This window comes from Amblyomma americanum, chromosome 4 (assembly GCF_052857255.1).
Source record: "Amblyomma americanum isolate KBUSLIRL-KWMA chromosome 4, ASM5285725v1, whole genome shotgun sequence".
Lineage (NCBI taxonomy): Eukaryota > Metazoa > Arthropoda > Arachnida > Ixodida > Ixodidae > Amblyomma > Amblyomma americanum.
Window position 1 is genome coordinate 221751711 of NC_135500.1, and position 19761 is coordinate 221771471.

Genomic DNA, 19761 nt, shown 5'->3' on the forward strand with positions numbered 1-19761 from the left:
TAAAGCTTTCACACACAGCAATAATGACACTCACAATAATGTTGCGCTGTTGAGTATTTGTACAGCTAATCTGACCCTTACAATAAAAAACGACGAGACACCAGCAATGAAGTGTGCGCAAAGCATTTTTATTGCTTGGGAATAAAACTTACTTCTTCTTAAGCGTTGCTGCTTTCCGGGCTGCGGCCTTCTGCTGCGCATTGTCTTGTATGGCATCATTTCTTAGTTTGCAAAAGTTGTTTAGAACAACGTTGGTTGCAACGCGTACTACCAAGCGCAGGAGAGTTTGTGCAGTGTGGCCATTTTCACATGTCTCAATGTCGTGTTCGTCCAGGAGGGAAATCGTCTGTGAAATCACGACACCACGTTGATTTCTACAGGAGAGAAAATCTTCCGCGGTTGCTCCAAAAGACAACTTCTCTGCAACTAGTTTAGTCATCAGTACCATGTGAACTGTGCATGGCTGGGGAAACTTCAGCCCTCCTCTCGACAGGTTAGCTATCATGGCAGTATTTTCCGCTTCGATCTCTCGATTTTCAATCACCAATGTGCTGAAGCAAGCAGAACATGAAAGCTTCTTTAAAGCAGCATGAGCAGCGTATCCTGCAATGTAGACAATAGCATCCATGTCAGAGTGGGCGTGTGTAATATCGTCGTCGCTGACAGCCACAGAAAAGTTGCATGGGACAAGATCCTCACTTACGTCTTCAAACTCTGTTTCCTCGCGTGGAAATGTCAAAAGTTTTTGAAGACGAAGCTTCTTCTCACATTCGTAGAGCTGACGCACGGAAATGTGGTACTGTGATCCTGCCAGCTGGCGGTAACGGCCGAACCGGTCTTCTAGCGCATCCGTCTGAAATTTGCCCAGCAGTACGTACTTGAAGTGAAGTTCTTCTAAGCAGTAGCGCGAGAGTTCTACCAGAGAATAGCATGTCAGTCGCAAAGCACTGTGAGTCTCTTTCGTCAGCGAGCCACTGGTGATGTTTATTCTTGCCCAAGCGTCCAACCAGTCCACAACGCCGCTCAGGAAAGCTAACTGTGTGTCATCAACAGACCTTACAGGGTCTTGCATGCTGTCCCTTAGCCTCTGGCCTTTGCAAGGGGTCTTAACATTGACTATTTGCCACCATGTGAGGATAACGTCAATGAAAAGAGCAGTCGACTCAGCTTGAGGAATCTTGAACGCGGAACCATGTGTCCTGAGGGCATTTGAAACAAACTGATTAATGACGTCGAGAGCGAGCTTTACATTTTGCCGCTCCATTGAGGTTGGATTCACGGCTTTTGCGTTCAGTCTGTAAGCAGCCTTCACAAGCGACGTCTTCTCTGAAGAATAAAGCTGCCGCACAGCTGCGAAAGAAGCAGCTTTCATACGAGGAGGCCCTTCGGGCATTGCTCCACTCAAGTCCATTTCAGGGAAATAGAGGCATGTTCCAGGGTTTTTCTGGTTAATCCAATTGTTCCTAATGCACTTCAAGAGATGCACAGGATCGACCACGTAGAAAAGAGGGCGAGCGTTATCGGCTGGATGGGGATAGACAATGCTCACCTGAGGACTTGTAGCAAATAACGACATCATCTTGCGGTTCAGAGCATTGTTGTCCGTTATCACAGCGATAATTTTGAGCCCCATTTTCTCAACATTAATGATTATGTTCTTAGCATGCTCGTGCAAAATTTCTGCGCTCAGTTTGCTCACAGGTAATATGTGAATGACGTCCTTGTTTGCAGAAAGGAGTGATTGTACCATGAACACATGGGCTGTTGTTGCTGGTTCCGTTGAATGAACCGACGATCCTACTATTGTGCCCCCTTTGTAGTCGAAGTATGGTTTTATGTGGATCTCATCGATCATCAGGGTCACTGTCTTCTCGTGGTCTTTCATTGATTTGACTCGTTCTCGGATGTAGGAGAGACAGTGCGGTTGATTTTGCTCCACAAGAGGGTCAGCTTTGTAATTTGAGCAAACACGGCGCAGTGTGGAAGGATGGGGCAGAATGATTCTTGATGCAGCTCTTGTGAAGTGATATGCGTGAGGAGAAATTGAATTCAAAATACTGGCGAATACCAGCAGCTCTGCGCTATACACATGCTGTTTCGCGAGGAGAAGCTCTATCTGCTCAACCAGAAATTTCAGCAAAGAAGACTGTTCTTTCGTCGTATCACTGTCCTCAATGAGGTCTGCAAGCAGTGAACCGACAAACTGCAATACTTTAGTATGTTTCGACTCTTTCGTCACCTCAGGTATATTATGCAAGCCTATCTCGAGTTCTTCTAGCAGCAAGGACAGGCTGGAGGTGTCGCATACTTGAGCTGGCAGAATCCTGCCTGAAGGAAGCGACAGAAGCTTCACTCCATTCAAGAAAACAGAAAGTGACAGATCAGGGAGAACTACCAAGGCGCATTTCACATTAGGTGAAGGATCATTCTCGATGAGAAGGAACCTAACGCACTGCTCATCGACAGAAACGGTCCAGAATTTCGTGTTGCAGATTCCAGGCAACTTAGATTTGAACTCCTCGTAAGATGAAACTTTGTTTCTTTTCTGTTCAAGCTCATTAGACTGAAGTGACTTCCTCATAGCCTCCTGCAAAGCAGCGTTTTCCCTTCTTGCTTTTTTCGTCTCTGGCGATTCACTCCGTCCAGGCGTTGAGGACAAGTATTTTGGGCAGTTTGGAAAAACAGAAGGCGCAGCATCAATCTTCAACTGTAGCCTGTCACGCTTCACCTCTATTATTTTCCCTGTCAGTTCATCTTGGTGTGACAACGTCGTAATGAAGTCGCCTGCGTGGAAGTGCAGTTCACACACCTGCACGAGAAAATGAAGCAAGGCCATTCGCCATGACTCTCCATTGCCTAAAACACTAAGTAAAAAGAGTCTGAATAGTGAACAGCTTTTACATATTTACACAGCTTTTACACAAGCCTTATGCACATCCACAGAACTAAATGCTTCCTGGACAATTCATACATAAGTGTAAGAAGTGATATCATTGCCTACAAAGACAGCATGCCTTTCCGGGAGCGACAGCTCACAACTAAGATAATTACCAGCGCCTATTAAGCAATATTTCAGAGTCTTACCCTCGAATGCTCTGTAGGTGTGAAATCCTTCCGTGGAATGGCTCGCAACCAGGCTTTTCTTCGTACTTCGTCTCTTGGGAAGCAATAAACACGTACTTTGGGACCATTCTGGTAGTTCCCGCGGCACCCGGGAACACAGCACCGGCCCATGTTTCACGAAGTTGCACTCGCTACACGGCAGGCAATCAGTTTCCCATTCGTGCGCTAGCACAGGTACGCACGCCACACAAGAAACGGCCACACGAAACAGACACAGCCGTGCGAGGAGCGAACGGAAATGCACCCAACGCCAGGCTGAAAGACTCAAGCAGCAGCTAGACGCTCACTGCAAGACTGCGTTCGTGTCTGTGCTTGCCCGGGCAAGCGCGAGCACATCGAGGGAGACAACCGAGCGGAGCGGAGCAACACCCTCTCAATGCTAAGGCCTCTCCACCGGCCGCGTGACGTCACGCCAAGGGACCGTGCAGGCCCCGCGCTCCGCGATTTCAGCGCGCCGCGCCCGTCTGCACTATTCGGGTACTGCCGTACGTAGCTGCCTTATAAGTGATTCCTTCATTTTCATTTTTGTCGTTGCTGCAGAAAAGAAATTCGCTAGTTTGTGCGCGCCTTAGGCTATCATTTTATCTGCTTTATATATTTTTTTTATTGCAGAACACCTTATTGTCAAGAAAGTTCGAGCTGCTAATACAGTTTTTTATAATAAACAATTTAGCATACGGCCGCCAATTTCGCATTATTGGTCATTATAATAAAAAATTGATTAGTTAATTTCAATTAATCATCTAATTATTAGGTTCTATCACGTACATGATGTCTGCCGTGCGGTAAAATCCATCCGCACAGACCGCACATGCGTATATCTAGTTGTTAAAGTAGAAGTTCGTGAACATTGAAAAAAAAAACACCGTCTACTGCGCATTGTGTTAGTTTTATTCTGTATTGTGTTTTGCTTAAAGCTTTCACACACAGCAATAATGACACTCACAATAATGTTGCGCTGTTGAGTATTTGTACAGCTAATCTGACCCTTACAATAAAAAACGACGAGACACCAGCAATGAAGTGTGCGCAAAGCATTTTTATTGCTTGGGAATAAAACTTACTTCTTCTTAAGCGTTGCTGCTTTCCGGGCTGCGGCCTTCTGCTGCGCATTGTCTTGTATGGCATCATTTCTTAGTTTGCAAAAGTTGTTTAGAACAACGTTGGTTGCAACGCGTACTACCAAGCGCAGGAGAGTTTGTGCAGTGTGGCCATTTTCACATGTCTCAATGTCGTGTTCGTCCAGGAGGGAAATCGTCTGTGAAATCACGACACCACGTTGATTTCTACAGGAGAGAAAATCTTCCGCGGTTGCTCCAAAAGACAACTTCTCTGCAACTAGTTTAGTCATCAGTACCATGTGAACTGTGCATGGCTGGGGAAACTTCAGCCCTCCTCTCGACAGGTTAGCTATCATGGCAGTATTTTCCGCTTCGATCTCTCGATTTTCAATCACCAATGTGCTGAAGCAATCAGAACATGAAAGCTTCTTTAAAGCAGCATGAGCAGCGTATCCTGCAATGTAGACAATAGCATCCATGTCAGAGTGGGCGTGTGTAATATCGTCGTCGCTGACAGCCACAGAAAAGTTGCATGGGACAAGATCCTCACTTACGTCTTCAAACTCTGTTTCCTCGCGTGGAAATGTCAAAAGTTTTTGAAGACGAAGCTTCTTCTCACATTCGTAGAGCTGACGCACGGAAATGTGGTACTGTGATCCTGCCAGCTGGCGGTAACGGCCGAACCGGTCTTCTAGCGCATCCGTCTGAAATTTGCCCAGCAGTACGTACTTGAAGTGAAGTTCTTCTAAGCAGTAGCGCGAGAGTTCTACCAGAGAATAGCATGTCAGTCGCAAAGCACTGTGAGTCTCTTTCGTCAGCGAGCCACTGGTGATGTTTATTCTTGCCCAAGCGTCCAACCAGTCCACAACGCCGCTCAGGAAAGCTAACTGTGTGTCATCAACAGACCTTACAGGGTCTTGCATGCTGTCCCTTAGCCTCTGGCCTTTGCAAGGGGTCTTAACATTGACTATTTGCCACCATGTGAGGATAACGTCAATGAAAAGAGCAGTCGACTCAGCTTGAGGAATCTTGAACGCGGAACCATGTGTCCTGAGGGCATTTGAAACAAACTGATTAATGACGTCGAGAGCGAGCTTTACATTTTGCCGCTCCATTGAGGTTGGATTCACGGCTTTTGCGTTCAGTCTGTAAGCAGCCTTCACAAGCGACGTCTTCTCTGAAGAATAAAGCTGCCGCACAGCTGCGAAAGAAGCAGCTTTCATACGAGGAGGCCCTTCGGGCATTGCTCCACTCAAGTCCATTTCAGGGAAATAGAGGCATGTTCCAGGGTTTTTCTGGTTAATCCAATTGTTCCTAATGCACTTCAAGAGATGCACAGGATCGACCACGTAGAAAAGAGGGCGAGCGTTATCGGCTGGATGGGGATAGACAATGCTCACCTGAGGACTTGTAGCAAATAACGACATCATCTTGCGGTTCAGAGCATTGTTGTCCGTTATCACAGCGATAATTTTGAGCCCCATTTTCTCAACATTAATGATTATGTTCTTAGCATGCTCGTGCAAAATTTCTGCGCTCAGTTTGCTCACAGGTAATATGTGAATGACGTCCTTGTTTGCAGAAAGGAGTGATTGTACCATGAACACATGGGCTGTTGTTGCTGGTTCCGTTGAATGAACCGACGATCCTACTATTGTGCCCCCTTTGTAGTCGAAGTATGGTTTTATGTGGATCTCATCGATCATCAGGGTCACTGTCTTCTCGTGGTCTTTCATTGATTTGACTCGTTCTCGGATGTAGGAGAGACAGTGCGGTTGATTTTGCTCCACAAGAGGGTCAGCTTTGTAATTTGAGCAAACACGGCGCAGTGTGGAAGGATGGGGCAGAATGATTCTTGATGCAGCTCTTGTGAAGTGATATGCGTGAGGAGAAATTGAATTCAAAATACTGGCGAATACCAGCAGCTCTGCGCTATACACATGCTGTTTCGCGAGGAGAAGCTCTATCTGCTCAACCAGAAATTTCAGCAAAGAAGACTGTTCTTTCGTCGTATCACTGTCCTCAATGAGGTCTGCAAGCAGTGAACCGACAAACTGCAATACTTTAGTATGTTTCGACTCTTTCGTCACCTCAGGTATATTATGCAAGCCTATCTCGAGTTCTTCTAGCAGCAAGGACAGGCTGGAGGTGTCGCATACTTGAGCTGGCAGAATCCTGCCTGAAGGAAGCGACAGAAGCTTCACTCCATTCAAGAAAACAGAAAGTGACAGATCAGGGAGAACTACCAAGGCGCATTTCACATTAGGTGAAGGATCATTCTCGATGAGAAGGAACCTAACGCACTGCTCATCGACAGAAACGGTCCAGAATTTCGTGTTGCAGATTCCAGGCAACTTAGATTTGAACTCCTCGTAAGATGAAACTTTGTTTCTTTTCTGTTCAAGCTCATTAGACTGAAGTGACTTACTCATAGCCTCCTGCAAAGCAGCGTTTTCCCTTCTTGCTTTTTTCGTCTCTGGCGATTCACTCCGTCCAGGCGTTGAGGACAAGTATTTTGGGCAGTTTGGAAAAACAGAAGGCGCAGCATCAATCTTCAACTGTAGCCTGTCACGCTTCACCTCTATTATTTTCCCTGTCAGTTCATCTTGGTGTGACAACGTCGTAATGAAGTCGCCTGCGTGGAAGTGCAGTTCACACACCTGCACGAGAAAATGAAGCAAGGCCATTCGCCATGACTCTCCATTGCCTAAAACACTAAGTAAAAAGAGTCTGAATAGTGAACAGCTTTTACATATTTACACAGCTTTTACACAAGCCTTATGCACATCCACAGAACTAAATGCTTCCTGGACAATTCATACATAAGTGTAAGAAGTGATATCATTGCCTACAAAGACAGCATGCCTTTCCGGGAGCGACAGCTCACAACTAAGATAATTACCAGCGCCTATTAAGCAATATTTCAGAGTCTTACCCTCGAATGCTCTGTAGGTGTGAAATCCTTCCGTGGAATGGCTCGCAACCAGGCTTTTCTTCGTACTTCGTCTCTTGGGAAGCAATAAACACGTACTTTGGGACCATTCTGGTAGTTCCCGCGGCACCCGGGAACACAGCACCGGCCCATGTTTCACGAAGTTGCACTCGCTACACGGCAGGCAATCAGTTTCCCATTCGTGCGCTAGCACAGGTACGCACGCCACACAAGAAACGGCCACACGAAACAGACACAGCCGTGCGAGGAGCGAACGGAAATGCACCCAACGCCAGGCTGAAAGACTCAAGCAGCAGCTAGACGCTCACTGCAAGACTGCGTTCGTGTCTGTGCTTGCCCGGGCAAGCGCGAGCACATCGAGGGAGACAACCGAGCGGAGCGGAGCCGCGCTTGGTGAGCAGCCTGACCGGACACTTGGCGTGACGTAGCGCGTGTGGAAAGGAGGGCCTGGAGAGGCCTGAAGAAAGTATTTAGAGGGTGTTGAGCGGAGCCGCGCTTGGTGAGCAGCCTGACCGGACACTTGGCGTGACGTAGCGCGTGTGGAAAGGAGGGCCTGGAGAGGCCTGAAGAAAGTATTTAGAGGGTGTTGGTCCACCCCGCTCACTGCACGAAGCAGCTTCTGGGAGGTCGGCGCCCACCGTATCGGACGGTGTCGGAGCGCACGGTTCCGAGCTTCACTACCAGCGAGCTCGCAGCGGCACCCGTGGCCCCAGGCTCCCGAAGCCGCGACTCCCAGAGTCGAAAAAGAGACAGCAAAGAAAAATATATACAGAAAACTCGGACCACCCACGCGGCTTCCGTACTCACTCGCGTCGGGCTCGGCAACTCCGCGGGCGCTAGGCCTCGCGCTCCCTCGATGCGGACCAAGTGGTTCTCGTACTGAAAACTTGACGAAAAATGTACTGAGCATGTCGAAAAGTTCAAACCTGCTGCAGCGCAATACACCTCGCACTCAAGAAAGCATGCCGCAGGTCCTAGCGATCAAAATTCTTTTTAGGCCTAGCACTTGTCAAGTCCGGACAAAGAGCGTTCCGTGAGCCGAACAAACAGTCATCCAATGTTCCAAGAGCACGCCCCACGTTGGGCGCCAGATATGGGGGTTTAATAGGGGAGATGAATACGTTTCCCCCATTTAATCGCGGCTGAGACAGTTAAAACCCGCCCGGCCCCACCCCGTGATCGCGTACGCTACCGAGCGCACGCCGACCACGGCGGACCTTGCTTTGAGGGAGCAAAAGAACGACACGCTGGCTGACACAAACAGGCATTTATTACTACAGCAACAATAACGCCAGCTAGCAACAAAATACGCTAACGAATCGAGATCGTGCGACTCACCATCAAGGTTACGAGCGAATGCTCGCCCACGCTAGGGCAAGGGATACTCCGAAGCCGGACGGGACGAGATACGGGAACGAGTCTCCCCGCCACTTCCTCGCCCCGCTGGCGAAGAGCGCAGCCGCGGGCGACACGGCCGCTCGCGCCGACGATCCCAGCCGAAGAGTGATGCCGTATGCTGTAATCCGCGCGCGCGCAGCCTCTCGCGCTGCGATGGTAGCGCCCTCTCTTGTTACTTAATTAACCAGGGAGAGTCACGTGACGCGCCCCACATTGAAATGAACCCGCTGCTGCAGGGTGCATCGCGGGAAAGCCAAGAAAAGGGGACCGTGGGGCGAGTCCCCACAGGTACCAGCACATTTCTGGTGGCCAATACTCTCTCGTCTCCCGCCACATTGCTTCTTGCGGAGTACGTTGGCCGTATTGAGCTCGTTGACCTTGACGCTGTCGCAAATTTGCCTGCATGCCAAGTTGATGCCTTGACCCCTACTCGTGTGGCATCCGGCCGCTTCAGCGTGATATTTTCAACCGTTCTGTTGACAGCGCCCTCGAGCCGCGCCATCGCAAGCAGCTTCTTGACCAGTTGCGCCATTTCCGCTCCTCGTTCGACACGCCGCAAGGCCCGGACGACGACCGTCTTCAGCCACACCGACACCGGTCCTCACCCACCTCTCCACAAACGCCCGTGTCATCTACAGAGCGCCGTGTCATTGCCGAACAAGTCGACGACGTCCTGCACCGCGATGTTGTTCGGGAATCCAGTATTCCCTGGTCGTCTCCTGTTGTCCTTGTGAAGAAGGAAGATGGGTCCATTCGCTTCTGCGTGGACTAATGCCGCTTCGACAAAATTACGCATCGGATGTGTATCCGCTCCCGCGCATCGACCATGCATTCGTCACCCCGGACGAGCTCTACGAATTCAACGTTGTGCCATTCGGCCCCTGCAACGCCCCAGCGACGCTCGAAAGAGTGATGGACAACGTGCTGCGCGGCCTCAAATGGAACATCTGTCTGCTATCTGGACGATGTCTTCTCCCCTGACTTCTCCACCCATCTGCGTCGCCTCCGCCCGTCTTGACGTGCCTTACACGCGCCGACCTTCAACTCAACCTGAAGTAATGTCAGCCCGCAAGCTCACCATTCTCGGCCACGTCGTGTTTAGAGATGGAGTTCTACCGGATCCTGACAAGCTGTGAGCCGTTGCTGGCTTCCCGAAACAGACGTCTCTCAAAGAATTGCGCAGTTTCGTGGGCCTCTGCTCCTGCTATTGTCGTTTTGTCCGGAATTTCGCTACAATCAAAGCCTCCTCTACACAGCTCCTGGATGGCCCCACTAACCTGTCCTCTTGGACGCCGGCTTGAGATGACGCCTTCCTCATGCCGCGCCGCATTTTGACTTCACCGCCCATACTTCGACATTATGATCCGGCTGCTCCAATGGAACCACACATCGATGCCAGCGGTGTCGGCCTCGGTGCGGTCCTCGCCCAGCGCAAGCCTGGCTTTTCCGAATACGGGGTCAACTATGCAGCCGTTCTCTTAAGAAAGCGGAGTCCAACTAGTCCTTTATTGAAAAAAGAGTGATTTGCAATCGTCTGGGCAATAATCAAGTTCTGCCCTTTCCTGTACGGCCACACCTTCGACGTCGTTGCAGACCACCGTGCCCTCTGCTCACTCGCTTCTCGCAAGGATGATGATGATGATGTATTTTTATGGCGCAAGGGCATCTACGGCCAAAGAGCGCCATGACACAATGTATTTTCCATTTCTCAAGGTGGGGTCAAAGACCCATTTTCCAAGCATTTCGCCCTAAAGAAGCCGACCACCAGACCAGGGGAAAGCTTGTACCCATTGTGTCACCGGTGGGTACCCGGCGTCACTGGGGATCGAACCCCGCATCTCCCGCATGCGAGGCGGATGCTCAACCACTTGGCCACCGCTGCGGTTTTCTCGCAAGGATCCGTCTGGACGTCTCGGCCGTTGAGCACTGAGGCTTCAAGTATATGACATCCGTGTCGTGCACCGCTCGGGACGCAAGCATTATGACGCCGACTCTCTCTCCCGGTCACCGGTGTCGTCGCCTGCCCTGTACCGTTCCCACGCCCGACCTTCCACTGACTGCCCTCGCCATCTGCACTCCGAGCAGCGACAAGATCCTTGGATTGCTTCCCTGCTCAATATCGTCTGCGCGCCGACCATGGCTGCCCATCCTCACTCTGCCGCCAAGTTTCCCGTTTCTCCGTCCGGGACGGCCCTCCTTGCCGCCACATCTGCAACTCCGACAGCAGAAAATGGCTACTACAGTCAATAGTCAATAAGTTTATTTTCCAGGTTCAACTGGAGGGTTCCCTGGCTAAAAGCTGCCTGGACAGCTTGACTGGGCGCCCAGGAAACCCCTACAAGCAGTAGGACACGAGCGGTACCGGACATTTTGCAAAACCAGTCGCACAAACAGTAGTAGAATAAATAAAGAAAACACTCGACACATATATACAGTGACTCGAATAATGTTTAAAAATGAGAACACTGAAATGGCCATACATATGTTGAAAGAAAAATACGTTAACACTCAAGCAAACGTTCAGCAATCAACAAGTGGAGACATAGAATGGCATTCGAACAAAATATTCCGCAGCTCAGCTTTTGTATATCCCGTTGTATGTTGATATGTGTTTAAAACATGGGGCAGATTACAAGACAACATTTGTAGTTTATAGTCGGTGCGAAAACGGGGTATATTCCATCAGTTAGTATTTCTTGTATGTATGTTAGCATGACGCGTGTCCAAAGATGCTATAGGTAGAGTAAAAATTGACAACTGATACCGTGGAAAAATACATTTTTTGCAATAATTTAAAATTATACAAAAGATCAACGCGGACAATTTTATGTGCATGGAAGGCGTATTTGGTGGTAGTCATGTTATCAATATTGGCGATTATTCGAACAATTTTCTCATTCGAACAATTTTCTCAATTTACTTCATCCCATGTCCCCCGCTGGGGCACCATGTGTAACGAGGTGTTGGTGCTTGGCTTGGCGCCACCACGCACCCTTAGCCCGCATACCGCAGCTGTCATCCGTAGGTTGAGAGGTGGAGGGAAGAAACCATAAACGGTGGCGGTCGATGCCGTGATCAAGCCTCGGCAGATGGGTTCCTCGTCTGTCTACCAGGCGGGGTGTCCCGGGACCTTCCCCTGTGTATAAGCGTTAATCAGAGGCGACAGAATATTAGAGACCGTTAGTCTGTACATGCCGTATGGATAAATCTGCTAAAAAACCTGATCGACCCCCCAAAAGGGCTGCTGATACTGTAGAAGCTTGGGCAAGTTGGTGTGACATGGTTTTTTCAGCAGCGCAGGGGACAAAGGACGTGACAAGTGCACAGACACGGCGCTGTCTGTGCACTTGTCACGTCCTTTGTCCCCTGCGCTGCTGAAAAAAAAACCCAAAAGGGGTCGCACCGAGGTCAAGAAATTGATGCCACAAAAGCCAGAAACATTTACGACGTTTTTCATGATTCACTCGAATACTGGCGAACCTGTAGCCAACTAGTCCGCATTTGTCGTTGCCAAAACTCTAAAGAACTGTGTCGGCAAAAACTACAAAGCAAAAAAGCAGAGAACCGGAGATCTCCTGGTAGAAATCGGCACAAAAGAACAAAGCAACACACCGCTGTCATTGCAAAATCTTGGTGAATGAGTGTACAAGTAGCTCCGCACCACACCCTGAACCAATCAAAGGGCGTCACATCTAAATAGAAACTACCACATAGTACTGATCGGGAAATAGAAGAACTAGCAAGACAAAGAGTAATAGCAGCCCGACGAATCAACATCCGGAGAAACAATGCTGAAATCAAGACCAAACACATAGTCCCAACTTTCAATAGCACAACTCTGCCTGATTCCATTCACTCTGCATACCTCTATTGGGAAATCCGCCCATACATACCGAATCCTAGACGATGTTTCAAATGGTAGCGCTTTGGACGCAGCATGTTGGCTTGCCGTGGTAAGCCCACTTGTGTCACATGCGGAGAAGAGACACGTACCGAGGAGAGATGCGAACGCACACTGAAATGCATCAACTGCAATGGCGCACATGGCGCGTACTCCAGGTCGCGCCCAGTCTGGAAAACAGAAAAACAAAATATAACTTTGAAGACCACAGAAAACCTGTCCTACCTTGAGGCAAAAAAAAAAAAACGTCTCTCTTTCCAACAGAAAGGGACATACTCCGAAGCGGTGACGTGCGGACCGCTGCCGCATTCGGTTTCTGTCGGCACACAGGTCAAACCGACGGACCTTGTGTTGACATCCAAGCCCCCACATCCAAGTCCACAAGGCTGAAAATTTCGCAAGAAGACCACGCAATCCTCGACGGAGGCCCTCAGGCCATACTTTCAGCAGCGGCATCCTCGGCGACAGACACCCAGAAGAGCTCTGCTGAACTGGACCTGTCGCCCCACACCGCTAAGAAGGCAAATGCTGGTCCAAGCTTAGAGACTCTGCCGCTGGAGCAGAGCCTGGTTCAGCGGTGCTAACAAAAAATACGAATGCGAAGGCCACGGGCCATCGCGACCAAGAAGCATCCTCCACGTCCACCGTGGGGATATGGGTGTCAGCGAGAGCCCGCCGACATCCTAAACTCACACATCCGCGTTGTCCCCGCGGAAATACGGCGCCACGAGAGTGGTGATGGGTTTAACTCCTAGTTCGCCACCGCTGCTGCGGCGGCGAGACTCCCTAGAGAGAAAAGGGGAACCACGAATCACTCCTCCTGAAATTAAGCAACCTTCCCCAATCCCCAGCTTATCACAATGGCGTATCTAATACAATGGGACTGTAGAGGTCTACACAGAAACTACACAGACATAACCGATATACTCAAAACAATGGCGCCTACAGCTGTGTGCCTACAGGAAACGAACCTTCGGCCACAGCACACAAACATCTTGAAAAGATATAGTATTTTCCGGAAAGACCGAGTGCGGGCTAGCCGACTCTCAGGAGGCGTAGCTGCCATTACGCAAAGCGGCGTCCCTGCAAGAGAGGTGCTAGTTATGACAAACTTAGAAGCGGTCGCAGTAAACATCATTAGCCATAAGACAATAACAATATGCTCTGCGTACATACCATCACACAACACAATTACCATGCATGACTTAGAAGAACTTTTTAACCAATTGTCTGAGCCGTATGCGACAATTGGAAAGTTTAGCGCACACTCCTCATTCTGGGGAAGGGAGCATACTGATTCCAGGGAACAGCTCATCGAGGATTTCCTTCTTTTCTTTTTAGGATTTTCTTCTTAAACAAATAGCATATGTTTAATGAATACGGGAAAAACCACGTATTGGCTGCCCCAGCTCTGGAAAAATGACCTGCCTCGATTTAGCATTTGCATCTCCATCGGTTTTAATGATTTTGTTTGGGATGTTTTAGACGACCCTCGGGGATGTGACCTGCGGTTTTAAAGCTAACATCACCTACATCCATCATCCCCACAAGGCCACGGTGATGGCAAATTCACCTCGCCGATTGGGCACTTTTCAGAACGAAGGCCACATTGTAAAATGAACATACTGAAACCTTTGCTATAGAAGAAATGAAAAATTTGTGGCATGCCTAATATCTGCAGCAATACAGGCTATCCCACAAACGTCTGAAATTGCACGAAAAACACAGAAAGTTTGGCGGTCAAATGAATGCATATTGGCTAAAAAGCAGCAAAACAAGGCTTGGGGCAACCTTTGCGAATATTCCACTCCAGGAAACTTGCTCACCTTCAAAAGGGCTAGAGCCAAAGCACGATACATTAGACGCAACGCAGAAAGGGCGTCATGGCCGTGCGCGACGCTCCCCCCTTCCCCCTTTCCTCAGAAGTACCCTTCTATCTTCAGCATCTTTCCACACATACAAATCTTCGTTTATTTTCAGTTTGTCGAAAACAAGGGCTACCCAGTCTACACTGCCATAGTTTTTTGCGAGTTTCGCGAGCGGCTGCTGAGAAATCTTCAGAAATTAATATGCCAGAGTTTTTTCAGCTTTGAAGAATTACGTAGGACCAACATTTTTCTCGAAAAGCATAGAAGCAAGAATGACAGGTCACTCACGGCTCTTGTTTTTGCTACCAATCTGATGAATGCGCTTGACAGACTCTCCATCCACTTCAATCTTATCTTTAAAAATACCCTGTGTCATCTGCTGTTCGAGCGCCGCTACTTTCTCATCGACGTCCTCTTTGAGGCCAAATATAGCTATATTATTTCTGCGGCGCCTGTTAGCCAGATCGTCGATTTTTTCTTTTTCTAGAACCTGTCGCCATGGACAGGATATATACTCAGTAGCCCAGTGTGGCAGGTGGCAGTTCAATTGATGATTGGTCGCGAGAGGTTGCTGGGGGGAGCAACCACGATCTGCCAGCCTGCACACCCGTGTACGGGCACCCTGAATGCCAGACTGCTAACCACTCCAGTGACGCCGTCACGCGCCAGTACTGTATTATCCGGTGCTTGCCTAGACTTGGGCGTTGTTGTTGTTGTTGTTGTTGTTGTTGTTGTTGTTGTTGTTGTTGTTGTTGTTGTTGTTGTTGTTGTTGTTGTTGTTGTTGTTGTTGTTGTTGTTGTTGTTGTTGTTGTTGTTGTTGTTGTTGTTGTTGTTGTTGTTGTTGTTGTTGTTGTTGTTGTTGTTGTTGTTGTTGTTGTTGTTGTTGTTACCCTCATACAATGGTACATGCCCACATAGGGGGATTGGCCAAGAATTGGGGGCACAGAGAGTTTTTCACATAAATATTTCCTGGACGAAAATAAAATGAATGCTGATGAAGGAAAAAGTAAACAGAAAGGAACAACGAAATGAAACGGGAAATGCATAACGCACGCAGGAGATCGACACTGAGGTTTACAGCCGAGTGGTTAAATGATAATGATAATTGCAAGAATAAAAATGATGTTTAAAAAGTTACCAAGGTAGTCGATTTGATTCCATTAAAATTAATGTGGATTAGCTCAGCTAATCCAGGATATACAAAGCGAAGGATGTCGGCGTTCACTGTGTTCAGTGGCGTTGACAATGTTCTAGACGGCGATGGCTTTGAGGAAAGGAAGGGCGCATAACTGGCTCCCTGGGTATGCGGACGCCTCATTCGTGCTTTGATACATGTGGCGGTGGTGAGAGAGAGATGCGGCCTGAATGCATTAGCGCTGACAGCGTTGTGGCTGACATGTGGCACTGCAGCAATAGCTAGGTCGCAGCGTTCATTTGGTGATCAATCTCTCGCGATCAACCTTTAACTGCATGCCACCTCCCAGGGTGGCAGGGAGGGCGCGCTGCCTATCCAATGTGCGGAACGCAAAGCACGCTTTTGCAGTTGGACACCAGCGTCACGCCACGTACATGAAAGCGAGATTCAGGTCTCCACTGACCCATGGAGCCGGTTGTGCGCCTTTCCTTTCGTGAAATTAAACGGCCTTTGCAAAGTTGTCAACGCCAATGAACTCTATGAACGCCGTCGGCTCACTTGTTTTGTTTGGTTTTTGAATAAAGGAAATGGCACAGTAACCTTCTCACATATCTCGGTGGACACCCGAACCGCGCCGTAAAGGAAGGGATAAAGGAGGGAGGGAAAGAAGAAAAATAAAACTGAAAATTGAAAGTTGGATATTGACGAAAGGCGCGGCGCTGCGCAGCGGCGGAACACCCGTGGCTCGGTGGTACTAGCAGCGCATGCGCAGCAGTGATTAGGGAGGGAGAGAGAGAGAGAGAGAAGTATCCGCGGTGAGGCGCGCGTTGTGACGTCATGTGCCTCCTAGGAGCACCGCCACGGCGAAATCGCAAGTTCGCGGCCAGAAAAGCTTTTGCTTTAAAATTTTGGACTGCGGTAAAAAGAGACTTGTGACTGTACCCAAGTATGTTGGCTCCAAACGACAATATGACTGGGCTGCTCAAACAAAGGCCAAGCTGTTGTAGTGGCTTCTCTAAAAACCGTCTTCTCATCATAGTGTAGCGGCGACAAAACAACAAAAAATGGTCTATGGTTTTGTGCTCACCACAGAATACGCAAACGTGATTAAGCGCCAACCCAGACCTGTGCAAATAAAAACTTAAGGGTGGGATCCGGCAGCGGAGCCTTGACAGAGATACCTCAGGCTGCCGTGAATGGCATGATTGCCTGCTCCACGAATACCTCAGGTGCAGGTAATCATCAGATCTTAAAAGAGATCCAGTTGTCATTCTTAACAAATGCTGTCTTCGAAACTTCGCTGCTGTGATGTACGCTGTAGCCGGAACGATAGGTAGCACGGGGCCATTCGGGACGCCTTTGCCAGGCAGTCCGCAACTTTATTGGCTGTCACACCGCTATGACCTGGCACCCATATCATGTGAACAATGCTCAAATGCGGAGGGAGTAATGAATCAAAGGTGTTTAAGATTGGCAAATCCACAGCCGAAGCAAGGGACGAACACAAAGAAAGAGAGTCTGTAACGACAGCCACTGAAGAGAAAGAGTTTCCGAATAGCAAGCAGCACCGCCAGAAACTCCGCTTGGAAAATTGGGCTGTAGTCGGGAAGCCGCACAGGAAAAGACTAATCTAGAAGCGGGCAATATATTCCCGTCCCTGCCTTTTCATCACATTGTGAGGCGTCAGTAGCTATCGTTAAGCTAATAGGTATGCTTTGTAAATGGTCTTCTAATAAACCATTTAAAATGCGGTGTGGCAAATGCTAAGCGTTTTTCGGGAAAATGTCATCATAGTTGCGGATTTTAACGCTCACTCCCCTTTTTGAGGAAGCGAGCGCTGCGAGTCTAGGGGTCAAACAGTGGAAGATTTTATTCTCACAAACAATATATGATGTCTTTTAAACACGGAAAAGGCCACATACTGCTCTCCAGCCTCAGGCAATATGAGCTGTTTAGATTTGTCTTTTAGTTTACCATCTGTTTTTGACGATTTTCAATGGGATGTTATCGACAACCCATATGGCAGTGATCACCTTCCTGTGTTAATAAGTTTGACATCCGCACCAGAAATCATCCCAACTAAACCGCAACGTTGGAAGCTGCATTTAGCAGACTTGGAAATTTTTAGAGCACAAGCCAATTTAGAGGATATAGTTTTAGAAAACCTCAGCATCGATGAGATAAAGAAAAGTTTCACGAATTGTATAATTGCTGCCGCACACTTAGCTATTCCTCAGTCTTCAGGAGTGGTGCGGCAAAAACACAAAGTGTGGTGGACAAATGAATGCAAGGAAGCTAAAAAAACAACAAAATAAAGCTTGGGGCAAATTTCGCAGTTACCCTACACATGAGAACCTCGTACTTTTTATAAAGGCAAGAGCAAAAGCTCGGTACGTACGTCGCAATGCCGAGAAAGCCTCACGGCAGAGTTACATTTCATCTATAAGCTGTCAAATAACATTTTTAAAAAATGTGGGAACAGCTTCGGAAATTAAATGGCAACTTCTCACCGTTCACGATTCCTCTTTTGACAACACCTGGCATACAAACAAGCATAAGTCAGACATTTTGGGGGAACACTTCGCTGCAGTTTCTAGTTCATCTCACTATACGCAGTCATTCCTGAAATACAAAAATATTGCCGAAAAACAAAGACTTCCAACAAGTGGAGGTGCAAACCAACAATACAACAATTTAATCACTCTCCAAGAAATCAATACTGTACTGTCTGCCGGAAAAAAAAAAAAACTGCTCCAGGGCCCGACCAGATACACTATCAAATGATTGCCCATCTTTCCCAGCCTGCCATAGAGGCACTTTTGAATTTCTTTAACAAAATATTCACAGAAGGAAAAATACCTAAAAAGTGGAAGAAAGCCGTCATAGTGCCATTCGTGTAACATGGAAAACCACCGACTTCCCCAAGTAGCTATAGGCCGATAGCCCTCACAAGCTGTCTCGCGAAATCTTTCGAAAGTGTCCTTAATATAAGATTAACATTTGTCTTTGAATCCCGCGAACTTCTTGATGTCCATCAATGCGGTTATAAAAAAGCGATGCTCAACAACAGACCATTTAGTTCGCCTCGAAAACACAATGAGATAAGATTTTATACACAAACAGCACTGTCTTGCCGTTTTCTTCGATATGGAAAAAGCGTATGATACAACCTGGAAGTTTGGGATCCTCCGCGACCTGGGCGACCTAGGTATCCTCGGTAGGATGTTAAACTGCCTCAATGACTTTCTTTCCGACTGCTCATTTCAAGTACGCCTGGGATCAACCCTGTCCAGGAGCTTCGTTCAAGAGAACGGGGTTCCCCAGGGATGTATTTTAAGCGTAACACTTTTTATTGTAAAGATGAGTTCCATAAGTAAAATAATCCCAAAGACCATCCTGTATTCAGTGTACGATGATGACCTTCGAATAGCCTGCACATCCTCAAACGTAGCAATATGCGAGAGACAAATACAGTTGACAATGAACAAACTAGTGACATGGACAGATCAGAACGGTTTCCAGTTTTCCACACAAAAAACAGTCGCCATCCTTTTCTCGCTGAAACGAGGCATACAAGCCGACCCATTCATACACCTGAACGGAACACAGATACCCGTCAAAAATTAGCACAAATTTCTAGGGATAACTTCTGACAAAAACATAATTTTCTGCCTCTTATAACGCACTGGAAAAGAAAGCCTCCGGATTCCTAAATATACTCAAAGTACTGTCACGTAAACGTTGGGGTGCTAACGGGACATGTCTTTTACAAATTTATCGCTCCGTGGTACGCTCTACCTTAGACTACGGATGTATAGTTTACGGGTCAGCGAGACCTTCGTACCTGAAACGACTAGAACCAATACATAATTTAGGTTTGCGTCTTTTCTCTGGTGCTTACAGGACGTCGCCCATAAATAGTCTTTATGTAGAAATCAACGAACCGTCACTTACAGATAGAAGAACCATGCTCACATGCTCATACGTTTTAAAAATCCGTTCACTGCCCAAACACTTATGTTACCCAATATTCACAAAGTGCCCATCTAGAATATTGTTTAACAATAAACCGCTCGCTATCAGGCCACTCCTCCTGCGTTTTGAAGAGATGTGCCAAAACCTCGGCGTATTAGATACATTAGCTGACATTGCTCGGAGACAAGATCCACTACCTCCATGGTACAATTTTCCTGCGATCTGTGATCTCAGTCTTACACAGTTTCATAAAAAACAAACTCCGCGACAGCATATACTACAAGAATTCCTTGCACTCGAAGAAAAATACAGTAGATTTACGCAGTTTTATACAGATGGTTCAAAA

At 47.9% G+C, this 19761-nt stretch overlaps 2 protein-coding genes across 2 annotated transcripts in view; one reads left to right on the forward strand and one right to left on the reverse strand.

Annotated features, from left to right (window-relative positions):
- Positions 1–19761, forward strand: part of LOC144129434 (uncharacterized) — a 191277-nt gene that overhangs the window by 21510 nt on the left and 150006 nt on the right. The window lies entirely within an intron of this gene.
- Positions 3493–7490, reverse strand: LOC144127614 (uncharacterized). The gene is made up of 2 exons (XM_077660588.1): positions 7120–7490; positions 3493–6844 (listed from the first exon to the last, which is right to left on the reverse strand). The coding sequence occupies exons 1-2, from the start codon at positions 7267–7269 to the stop codon at positions 4184–4186; spliced, it is 2811 nt and encodes a 936-aa protein (XP_077516714.1). The 5' UTR covers positions 7270–7490; the 3' UTR covers positions 3493–4183.